The 12,152-nt window shown below is 40.9% G+C and overlaps 1 protein-coding gene across 2 annotated transcripts in view; it reads right to left on the bottom strand.

Moving 5' to 3' along the window:
- Auh (AU RNA binding methylglutaconyl-CoA hydratase) overlaps positions 1-11,944 on the bottom strand; it is a 147,586-nt gene extending 135,642 nt beyond the window's left edge. For both annotated transcript variants that reach the window (XM_070033326.1, XM_070033327.1), the window contains exon 1: positions 11,650-11,944. In XM_070033326.1, the coding sequence (XP_069889427.1) occupies positions 11,650-11,905 (256 nt within the window). In that variant the 5' untranslated portion in view covers positions 11,906-11,944. The remainder of the gene's footprint in view (positions 1-11,649) is intronic.
- Positions 11,945-12,152: the final 208 nt, after the last annotated feature.

The following is a 12,152-nucleotide window of genomic DNA, read 5'->3' as shown; positions in this document are numbered from 1 at the left end:
TATTTTGATTTATCATTCTTAATTGGCCTAAAGGATAATGATGTCTTAAAAATAGTAATATTATTATTGTATTAGGTATATTGTAATGTATTCGGTGATGATGGCTTACAGAAGGAAAATGAGTAAGAGCAATGTCACAGGTGGCAGGAGGAGAAACTGGGACAACTCTATAGACTTTCACTGTCAGGAAATAGTGCAGTGCTATTTAAAAGTAGACATAGTTTAGTTACAAATGTATACTGTAAACTCAGACAATCATTCAAACTCTTCAAATAGTGTAATTGATCAGCTAGGAGATAAGGGAAAATACAATCATATAAAATGTTTAACACGAGAAAAAGAGACATACACACCCAAAAAAAGGAAAAAAAGAACCAATGAACAAGTACAATAGAAAATACTTAAAATAATAGCCCAGCTATTTAATTAATCACTTCAAGTGCAAGTAGCCTAAATACAATAATTAAAAGAGATCAGAGTGGATAAAAATCTCTTAGAAAAACCTCCTTTTAAAAAATACAGACTCATTTTAAAAGGCAAGTCATGCCAACACTAATAAACAAAATTTGGAATTGCTATGTTAACATCAAAGGAAGTAGATCTCAGAGCAGGGAGTCATTTCAAAGATAGCAAGGCACATTATATAATATGCCAGAAACATATTAATCCTTAATGTGTGTTCATCTAACAGCAGAACATCAAAGTATGTGAGTTAAAACCAATAGAATTGCATGGAGAAATAGACAAATCCATTATTATAGTTACAAAGTCCACTCCCTCGAATTCTAATTGATAGATCCAAAGGAGGAATAAAATCAGTACCAGGATAGTAGAGCTGAACACCATCATCCATCAACTAAACCTAACTGAATAGCAGAGCTACATAAATATAGAACACTTCATCCATCAATAGTGAAAAACAGTAAAGGTAAAATGGAACTCTACCACCATCGATCAACTAAGCTCTAAGTGAATAAAAGAGCTAACTCAATATAGAATACTTTAATCAACAACAGCAGAATACATATTCTTCTCTCAAACGCACAGGAAACACTCACAGAGGTAAACCACACTATGGCCTTAAAAAAAAAATCACCTTAACCAATTTGAAAGAAAAATCATACGAAGTGTAGTCTTAGACCACAATGGAAATAAACTAGCAATCAATAATAGAAAGAATAGAAATATAACTGGAAAATCCCCAAATACTTGTAGATTAAAATGTTTCTCAACAACACTTGGGTCATGAAAGAAATGGCAAGGCAATTTTTAAAATATGAAGAATTCAGTAAGTCTTATTTTATATAGTCAGATGTCCATAGCTATTGGGCTTATAGGATCCTCTCCTAAGAATACTCTCCTTTGACCTCACTCCATGTCAATGCCTAGAGACCAGTATAATATATCATGTCCCAGGGTATTTTTTTCTTTTACCATCCAGTCTGTTTACTTATAGTTACAACAAATGAGGGAAAGCATGCAACCTACATTCCTTTGGGTCTGGCTTACTTCACTTAATATCATCTTTTCCAAGTCTTTCCATTCATTACAAATGGTATAATATCATTCTTAGATGAGTAGAATTCCACTGTGTATATATACCACATTTTCTTGATCCATTCATCCACCAAAGGGGCATTTGGGTTGATGCCTTATCTTGGCTATAGTAGACAAAGCCACAATAAACACAGTTGTGCTGATAACGTTAGTGGGGACTTGTGTTCTATTGGATAAATGCCCAGGAACAGAATTGCTATGTCATAAGGAAGCTCTATGTTTAGTCTTTAGAGGGTTTTTTTCTTTGTTGATGTTTTTCTTTTCATTTTCATTTGTCTTGTTCCTTTGTTTATCTGTCTTTGGGAGGGAAAGGTAAGCCACAGAAATGGGAGGACAAAGGGTAAACAAATGCAGTAGTGATACTCACTAGACTCATGAGTGAGGATGGGAGGTAAAAACTGGGAGAGAGCAAGAGAAGGAGTAACACTGTTCAGAAAGAAATATACTTTTTATCTGTTTTATGTAACCATAACCCCTCTGTACATCAACTTTACAATACCAAATAAATGAAAAAATAATACCAAGCATTCAACTGAAAGCAACTTTCTGGGGAAAAAAACAAACATCAAAATATGGGCTGATGAGCCGGGCGCTGGTGGCTCACCTCTTTAATCCTAACTACTCAGGAGGCTGAGATTTGAGGATCTCGTTTCAAAGCCAGCCCAGGCAGGAAAGTCCCTGAGAGTCTTATCTCTAATAAACCACTCAGAAAACCGGAAGTGGCACTGTGGCTCAAGTGGTAGAGCACTAGCCTTGAGCTGAAGAGCTGAGGGACAGCGCCCATGCCCAGAGTTCAAGCCCCATAACCAAAAAAAATAAAATATATAAATATATATATATATATATGGAATGATGATTAGTGTATAGTTAGGTGGGCAAAGGCTTGCCTAATATGCATGAGTTCCTAGGTTTGAGCCTCAGCACTGGGGGAAATAAAGATCAAATAGAAAACTTGTGTAATGCAGCAAAAAACACTACTTAGACAAAAACTATATCATTAGTACATTTATTGAGAAGAAAGGGCTGGGAATGTGACACAAATGGTAGAGTCTGCCTAGCAAGCCTGAGGTCCCAAGTACCACCCCAGTACTACCAAAGGAGAAAAGGAGGAGGAGGAAGAGAAGGTATAAAGAAAAGGAGGAAGAAAATGATCAAGACCAGGAGTAGTGATTCATACTTGTAATCTCAGCTACTCACTCATGAGGCAACTGAGAGAATCATAGTTTAAGACCAGCTGGGCAAAAAGTGAGATTCCCATCTCCATCAATAAGCCAGCTGCAACAGTGGTATGTAGCTGTCATCCCAGTTATAAGGGGGGCATAAATAGGACAGCAATCCAGGCTGGCCCAGGTAAAAACTGTGAGACCATATCTGACAAATAACTAAAGCAAAAGGAGCTAGGGGTGTGATTTCAGTGGTAAAGTACCTGACTATCTAGCAAGCCCAAGGCCATGAGTCCAAGCCCAATACTACCAAAAACTAATAATAAAGATGGAAAAAATCAATAATCCAAGGGCTGAACAAGGTGAATGATGCATGCTTATAATCCCAACATTCAGAATGCTGAGGTGAGAAGATCCTGAGTTAGAGGACAGCCTGGGAGAGAGGAAAGAAGGAGGAACTATAGCAAGAAGAGCAAATTTAAAACAAAAGAAACAGAAAAAAGGAAATAATAAGTATAAATCAATGTAATTAAAAACACAAAAAATCAACAAAACCAAAATTGTCTTTTAAAAAGATTAGTATGGGGAACCTCCATACTACTTTCCAAAGTGGTTGAACAAGTTTACACTCCCTCCAACAATGCAGTAGGGTTCCCTTCTGGCCACATACCCTCCAGCATCTATTGTTATTAGAGTTCTTGATTATAGCCATTCTAACTGGGGTGAGGTGGTATGTCAATGTTGTTTTGATTTGCATTTCTTTTATGGCTAGAGAAGTTGAGCATTTCTTCATTTGTCTATTGGCCATTCTCATTTCCTCTTCAGAGAAGTATCTCTTTAAGTCTTTAGCCTACTTATTAATGGGGTGGTTGTTTCTTTGAGGATTTGTTTTGGGGCGATTTAATTTTTTGAGTTCTAAGTATGCTTTAGATATGAGGCCCTTGTCTGTTGTATAGCTAGTGAAGATCTTCTCCCAGTGCATGGGCTTTCTATTGATCTTGCTAGCTATGTCCTTTGCCATGCAGCTCTGCAGTTTCATGCAATCCCATTTGTCCAATCTTTCTTTTATTTGTTGTGTTTCTGGGTCTCTTTTAAGAAAATTTCAGCCTGTGCCAGGGAGACCTAGGGTTTCTCCTATTCCATCCTGTAATGTTTTCAGAGTGTCTGCTTTGACTCCCAGGTCTTTGATCCATTTGGAGTTGATTCTGGTGCAGGGTGATATATAAGGATCTAGTGTTAGTTTTCTACAAGTGATTAACCAATTTTGCCAGCACCATTTAGTGAAGAGGCTGTCTTTCTTCCATTCTATTTTTTTTAGCTCCCTTGCTGAAGATTAGATGGCTATAGGTCTGTGGGTTCATTTCTGGGTTTTCAATTCTATTCCATTGGTCCTGAGGTCTGTTCTTGGGCAGTACCAAGCTGTTTTGATTACTATGGATTTGTAGTAGAGTTTGAAATTTGGTATTGATATTCCTCCAGCACTGTTCTTTCTGTTAAGGGTCGTTTTTGCTATTGGGGTCTTTTATTGTTCCATATGAATTTTTGGATTGCCTCTTCTATTTCCTTGAAGAATGAGGTTGGAATATTGATAGGTATTACATTGAATTAGTAGATACCCTTGGGAAGTATTGCCATTTTCACGATGTTGATCCTTCCAAGAGCTCCCCTATAACCCAGCAATCCCACTTTTGGGCATTTACCCAAATGATCACAAATAAGACCATACTAAAGCTACAAGCACAACTATGTTTATTGCAGCATTATTTACCATAGCTAAGATATGGAACCAACTCAGATGTCCCTCAGTAGATGAATGGATCAAGAAAATGTAGTTTATATACACAATGGAATTCTATGCCTCCATCAGAAAGAATGACATTGCCCCATTTGTTAGGAAATGGAAAGGCTTGGAAAAAAATTATATTAAGTGAAGTAAGCCAGGCCCAAAGAAACATAGGTCCCATGGTTTCCCTTATTTGCAATAACTAGTATATGTCTGAGACAAGCAGAAACGGTCAGATAAGTTGATGTTACACGAAATGAACTCCAAGATAAGGACTCAAATGGTTTTTCTTTCTTGCTATTGTTTCTAACATATTTATAAGATATTTCTTTGTTGCTTTGTATGTCCCTCCCCCATGGTATAACCCCTGCTTTCACTGTATTTGATGTTGGTATAATTTGTGGAGGGGAAGGGAAAAAAACAAATTGTTTAAATAGTGATACAGGTGGACCCATCGCAACAATGAGATATACAAGACAATATGTCAAAAAACGAACTCTACAACTTTGACGTTGGGTGGGGGGGAGAGATGGGAAGGGATGGGAAGGGGAAACAAAGGAGGAGGCAAGAATGCTTGAGAAGAAATGCACTCATTACCTTGCCTATGTAATTGTAACCCCTCTGTATAGTATCTGCACAATAAAAATAAATAAATAAATAGATTATTATGTTGACAAGCCTCTATTCAGGGCTGTTATGAAAAAACACTACAAACTGATCATATCAGTTTGAAATGAAAAAGGTTAGAATTGATGGCACATGGCTGCATGAATCTCAGCTACTCTAGAGGCAGAAAGATGGAGAGTGTAAAATCAACCTCAAGGGTTCCAAGGGTAGCAGTGATATTCGATCTAAAGAAAAAGGGGGGGGGCGCAGGGAAGAGCAATACAAGAATGTAACTCAAGCAATAAAGCTCTTGCCTAGCATGCATAAAGTCCCACCACTGAAAAATAAGAGTCATCACCACTAAATCTGAAGAATATTGAAGGCATATTTTAAACTTTACAATCACAAATTTGGTAATATAGATGAATGGACCAATTCCTTTAAATACACAACATACTATTTATTAAGTCACATCAAGAGAAACAGAGCTGGATAAGCTGGAATCTATTTTTTAAAAAAAACTGAGTCAATAACAGTAAGTTCCCAAGGAGAAAGCATCAGAGCCAGAGCCAGATGCTTTCAAAAGTAAGTGCCACCAAAATATTAGAGAAGCCATGCCATCTCTTTAAACCCTTTGTCTGCATTAGCAAAAGGAACATGTTCTAACTCATTCTATGAATTTCAGCACTATCCTCATGTCAAAAACAGAAATTAAGAAAAAATACAAGAATGGAAAGCTAAAGGCCAATCTCTCATAGACATAGAATATAAGCAAATAAAATCCAACAATATATGAAAATAATTATATGTCACAACTCCAAGTTTGTAAAGGTCAGTAGTAAAAATAATTTAATGTAATTCATTACACTGATCTGCTAAACAAGAAAAATTATGATTATTCCAATAAATTCAGCAAAAGCACTTGACAAAATTGAACATAAAAACTTTCAATGAACTCCAAACTTTGCCTGTCAAAGGGGAAGGAGAAAGGGAACTCAACACCAATATCTCAGGTAGAAGTGTGAACGCTTTCCTCAGATCAACAGCGGGGCAAGGATATTTGCACCTGTTCCATACTTTCATGGAGCCTCCAGGCAAAGAAATGAAGCACAAAAAAGAATAAAAGCCATTCAGAATAAAAAAGGAAAAGTAAAATTACTTTATTTGCAAATAATAATTTCATATGTAGGAAAATTTAAACAATCTACTAAACTATTAGGACAAATACATGAACTCATCAAAGTGTTGTATAATATGATTTTGTATATAGGAAATATTTTAAAATATACTAAGAAATTATTAGAATGAAGGAGTTCATTCAAATATACAAGATCCATATATAAAAATTACTTTTTGCCAGATGCTGATGGCTTATGCCAGTGATGGTAGCAACTCAGGAAGCTGAGACCTGGAGGAAAGTGATTCAAAACCAGCCCAGGCAGAAAAGTCCACAAGACCCCATCTCCAACTGACCAGCAAAATGCTGGACTGGATTCATGACTCAAGTACTAAAGTGTCTTTCTTGTGAGCAAGAAAGCCTAATGAAGAGTGAAAGGCCTTGAATTTAAGCCCCAATAGCAGCACAAAAAATTTTAAACAAATCAATTGTATTTCTGTATAACATCAATGAGTTATCTAAAAATAAAATTAAGAAAAAGCAATGCCAAACTGGACATCAGTGGCTCATCCCTGTAATCCTAGCTACTCAGAAGGGTGATAGCTGAGGAGCAAGGTTGGAAACCAGCCAGCCAAGGCAGGAAATCTATGAAACTCTTATCACCAATTAACCAGCAGTGGAGCCAGAAGTGGAGCTGTGGCTTAAGTGGCAGTGCACTAGTCCAGAACAAAAAAGAACTAAGGGGGTAGGGGGAGGAGTAGAGAAGGGAGGGGAGGAGAGGGGAAGGGAGGGGAGAGAAGAGAAGAGAGAGAAGAGAGGGAAGGAGAGAAGGAGAGAGAGAAGGAAGGAGAGAAGGGAGGAAGGAAGGAAACAAGAAAGGAAAGAATGAAGGAAGGTTGGTTGGTTCACTTACAATGTCATCAAAAAGAATTAAATACTTAAGAATAGATCTACGTAATGTAAACAAATTTATTAAAACAAAATAGATAAATGCTTTTTTAGGGTTGAAAGGGGAGTGGCTAATAAAGAGTCACTGACAGAGCTGGGAAGGTAGTTAGTGGTGGAGTGCTTGCCTTGCATGCATGAGGCCCTGCGTTCAATTCCTCAGCACCACATGAGCAGAAAAAGCCAGAAGTGGTACTGTCTCAAGTGCTAGAGCACTAGCCTTGAGCTGAAGAGCTGAGGGACAGCATCCAGGCCCAGAGTTCAGTCCCCATGACCGACAAAAAAAAAAAAAAAAACCCTATATGTTTTACTTGGGGGTTGGTAAAAATGTTTCAAAATAGGATTGTGTTGATAGCTACTAATACTAAAAATGTTAAAGCAATTATATACTTTGAATATTGTACATTATGGTATATAACCTATATCTCGCTGGGTGCCAGTGGTTCATGCCTGTAATCCTACTCAGGAGGCTGAGATCAGAGGATCACAGTTCAAAGCCAGCCCAGGCAGGAAAGTTTATGAGACTCTAATCTCTAATTAACCCCCAGAAAACCCAGAAGTGGTGCTGTGGCTCAAAGTAGTAGAGCACTAGCCTTGAGGGATAAAACTCAGGGAGAGCATCCAGACCCTGAGTTCAAGCCCCACAACAACAAAAAAAAGATATCATCTGTATAACCATCAAATATATGAAAATACTTATTTTTACAACATGGGTACTAGTAGACCTCTGCAGCAATCCAGTGTACTACCATGGATAAGGTTACTGTGTGGGTAAAGAAGGTAAAAAGATCTTATAAAAAATTTTTGATCTAGCTGGCCAAGGTGTCTCATGCATATAATATTAGCTATCAAGGATTCTGAGATTATAAGGATTAAGGCTCAAAGGAAGGCCAGACAAAATGTTTGTGACATCCCATCTGAACAGAAAGGCTGGACATGTGGTCACACCCAGCTAAAACAGAAGAGTAAACAGGAGAATTGTGGTACAGGCCAGCCTAGGCAAAAAAATGAGACCCTGTTGTCAAAAATAACCAAACCAAAAGGGTCAGTAGGCATGGTTCAAATGGTAATACACCTTCTCAGCAAAATACCAGGCTCAGAGCTCAAACTGTATACCACGAAAGAGGTAAAAGAAAAAGAAGAGAAATATTTGATCCTTTGATATAGATGTGAAGGATGAAGAAGTAACAAGTATCAAAAATGATTCTGCACTACTCATGTACTCATTTCCCCTACGTCTGTCAAAAGTTGTTTCAACAGGCCCACAAAGATGATCTTTGAAAGGGATCACAAATATAACAGAAGCTAACCACAATGGGGGAAGGAAGGACTCATTCCTGGAGGTGCACAAAAGAGAGAAAAGAACAGCAAAAGGCAAAGCTTAGGAACAGTACCAGGAAGACCAACTGTGCAGGCCTGATGATGACATAATACTGCAGGCAAAGGAAGCAATAGGAGTTGCTTAAATGAATAGAGAAAATCAGTCTTAGCCTTGGAAATCATGTACAAAATAAACTAGGAAGGAGGATGGCTGGAGGCTAAGAGGACCGATGAAAAAGACCCCCAAAAAAGACTACGAGAGAAGTCTACACCCATGGCAAAGACTGCTGCTTAAAGACAGCGCAGGAGCCGGGCGCCCGTGGCTCACGCCTGTAATCCTAGCTACTCAGGAAGCTGAGATCTCAGGATCACGGTTCAAAGCCAGCCTGGGCAAGAAAGTTCGTGAAACTCTTATCTCCAATAAACCACCAGGGAACCAGAAGTGGTGTTGTAGCTCAAGTGGTAGAGTGCTACCCTTGAGCTGAAGAGCTGAGGGACAGCGCTCAGGCCCAGAGTTCAAGCCCCACGACAGACAAAAAAAAAAAGACTGTGCAGGCCAAAAAATGCAAGAAATGACCACCAAAGTAAGGCACCAGGGACTCACTCATAATCCTAGCTATTCAAGGTACTGAGAACTAGAGGATCACACTTCCAAACCAGCCCCAGAAGAAAATAACCAGCAAAAAGCCACTTGAGGCATGGCTCAAATGATGAGTGCCAACACTGAACAAGAATGATGAGCAAGAGAAAAAAAAATCTAACTTCAAGCTCCTCTTACGCAAAAAAATAAAAAAAAAAAAAGGAAGGGAGGAAGGGAGGAAGGGAGGCAGGCAAGCAGTGGAGAAACTCAGCTGTGTAACCACTCTGCAACAAACAGCAAACAAGCAACCCTGATAGCAGCAGAAGCTTCAAGTGTTCTGCTCTTGCCACCCTCACTTATCCTGGCCCAGGAGAGTCCTTATCTTCCTTAATGTCACTGAGAGAACCAAACATTGGGCTCACCTCTATGGAAATTGCACCACAGAGGCTCCTTTCTCCATAATATCCTTAGCCTCAAAAAAATTTTTTACATCACTGATTGCTAGCTAGCCAAGCCTGCATTGTCACTTTTTGCCAATCCTGTTCATAACAAACCAGAATGTCCTAATAGCAAGTACATTTCAGAATTTTTTAACCATCCTCTGTTTAGTCCATTCAGACTCAAATTTAAGACTTTCCAGATATTTTGTGCATATTTGCTTGCAACTCGCATTCATTAAGACGTAAAAAAGACAGTACAAATTACCAGCTGTAGCTGTAATCCCTTTGTATTTAATACACCATTGTGGTGGATACACCTAACACACCTGAAATCCAAACACAGTTAAACTTACCTAAAATATGGTGACCTCTGGCGCTCGCGCACACTCTCACTCTCTCTATCTCTCTCTCTCTCTCTCTCTCTCTCTGCCATAATAAATAACTCATCATAAGCACCTATCATGAGCTAGGTACTTAGTGAGCAATGTACATTAACAACTTATCTACTCTTCAAAGCAACCTCATAAAGTTGGTATTCTTCTTGTTTTACACATGAAGTGGTTGATGAACAAAGAACTTCCTCCAAGAACACTACTGCCTATCTAGTGGGGCAAGGTGTAGCACTTTATGCATGTAATCCCCGAACTCAAGGCTAAGGAAGGGGGATTGCAAATTCTAGGTCTTCAGCCTGTGATAAAGAGCAAAACTCTGCCTCAAAGAAAAAACTAAACAGATGCAAGTGGCTCACACCTGTAATCCTAGCTACTCAAGAGGCTAAGATCTAAAAATCATGACATGAAGCCAGTAGAGCTGTTACTCAAGAGGTAAAGCCCCAGCCCTGTGTGACAAAGCTAAAGGAATTGGCTAGGCCCTGAATTCTTACCAAAAAAAAAAAAAAAAAGAGGGGAGGGGCATAATAGCAAAAAACAAATACTTTGGTAGAAGGCCTCCAAAAATTAAACACTTTTAACAAGTTGTTTTTTTCAAGTGAGCACTACCAATCTTCAACATACTTCATATACTAAGAGCTTCTTCAAAACAGCAATTACGATTTACTCATTTTTACATTTGTGCTTAACAGATTATAGGTGCTTAATAAATGTGTTCCAGAATTAAACATCAGCTCTAGTACTGACTGAGCTCTTAATAAGCGATTCTAAACTGAGCACTGGTACTTATGCCTGTAATCCTAGCTACTTAGGAGGCTGAGATCTGAGGATGCCAGTTCAAGACAAGAAACTCCAAGACATTTATTTCCAATTAATCACCAAAATGCCAGAAGTGGAGCTGTGGCTCAAGTGGTAAAGTACCAGCTGCGAGCAAAAAGAGCTCAGGGACAACACACACATACACATGCGCGCGCACACACACACACTATTGCACCCTTCAGGGACCTTTTATAATAAGCTTATTTCAGCACTGCAACTGAAAAAGAAGTAGCTTCATCAGTATTCCTGGTGCATCCTAACATCCAACCCTCTTTTCCGAGGCTTTTCCACCCTATGCGACATATAGATAATATATCTGCCTCCTCCAGGCTAGAACTCAAGGGCAAGATCCTCCTCATTATTTACCACCGAGAAAGATCCAAAGTGCTCAAAATTGATGAACTTTAGTGGAGTCGCTCAAGACTAACTTTCTAAGATAAAACAGACGGGGCGAGGGAGGTCCTGATGCTTTAAACTGAACATTCTTCAGAATTAAATAGTGTGTGGGGAGGGGTGAGGGGAGACTTCTCCCTGAAGCAGCTTTAACAACTCCATCAGTGATACCTAAGGCTGAGAGAAAGCCATTACTTAGCCAGAATAAAAGCTCGGGGGGGGGGGGGGATTAAACACCCAGTATGTTGACCTTCGCTCTCCTACAGAGCAGGCGCTGACAGGTTAGTGGCTCCAGGGCTGGCGCTTAGGTATTGCAAACCCCACACAGGTGCTGGAGGAACAAGGCCAGGCCCCGGGGGAGGGGGGCGGGGGGAGGGGGGTGAGAGTGGGAACGGGGGGGGGCGGAGTGGGGCCGGGGGGGGGGGGGGGTAAGAGCGGAGGGAGGGGCTGGTTTGGAGAGCCCTCCCCCTCCCCCCGCACCTCGGGGTTTGAAGGAACCGAGGCGGAGCAGCCGCGGCCCGCTCCCACGCGGCTCACCTCGGTTCTCCTCCTCCAGATGCCGCACCCGCAGCTCGTCCTCCGTCTTCCCCTCCGAGCTGTAGCCCCTCCTCTGGGCGGGACCCCCGGCCGCGGGCATCCAGCTCTGGGCCCCGAGCGCTGGGCCCAGCCGGCCAGCCGCCCAGGAACCTGACAACCTCCACCCTGGACCGAGCCGCGTGCAGCCAGCGGCCACTAGGCGGGCCCGGCCGGCCTGTAGGGCACCCAAAGCTCCGGGTGCCGCCGCTACCGCCATATTGTCTGTTTACAGCGTGGGTTCACCACGGCTGCTCCGCCCCCGCCTGCTCCCACACGCATGCGCACGGCATCCCCCCCCCCCCCCCCGCGCCCTCGCCTCACGGCCACGCCCCTCCCTGTCACGTGGCCATGATTCCCTGGGTCCGCCCTGCCCGACTGCATGGCCCCGCCCAGGTCCCTTCCCTGAGCCGACTTAGTGTCAGCCTTCTCACTGCTGGGAGGGTTTTCCAAAACTGTGATACAGT

The sequence above is a fragment of the Dipodomys merriami genome, unplaced genomic scaffold (assembly GCF_024711535.1).
Source record: "Dipodomys merriami isolate MVZ:Mamm:240054 unplaced genomic scaffold, mDipMer1.0.p SCAF_22, whole genome shotgun sequence".
Lineage (NCBI taxonomy): Eukaryota > Metazoa > Chordata > Mammalia > Rodentia > Heteromyidae > Dipodomys > Dipodomys merriami.
Note: the sequence above shows the minus strand (reverse complement) of the source record. Positions and strands in the feature narration are given on the sequence as shown.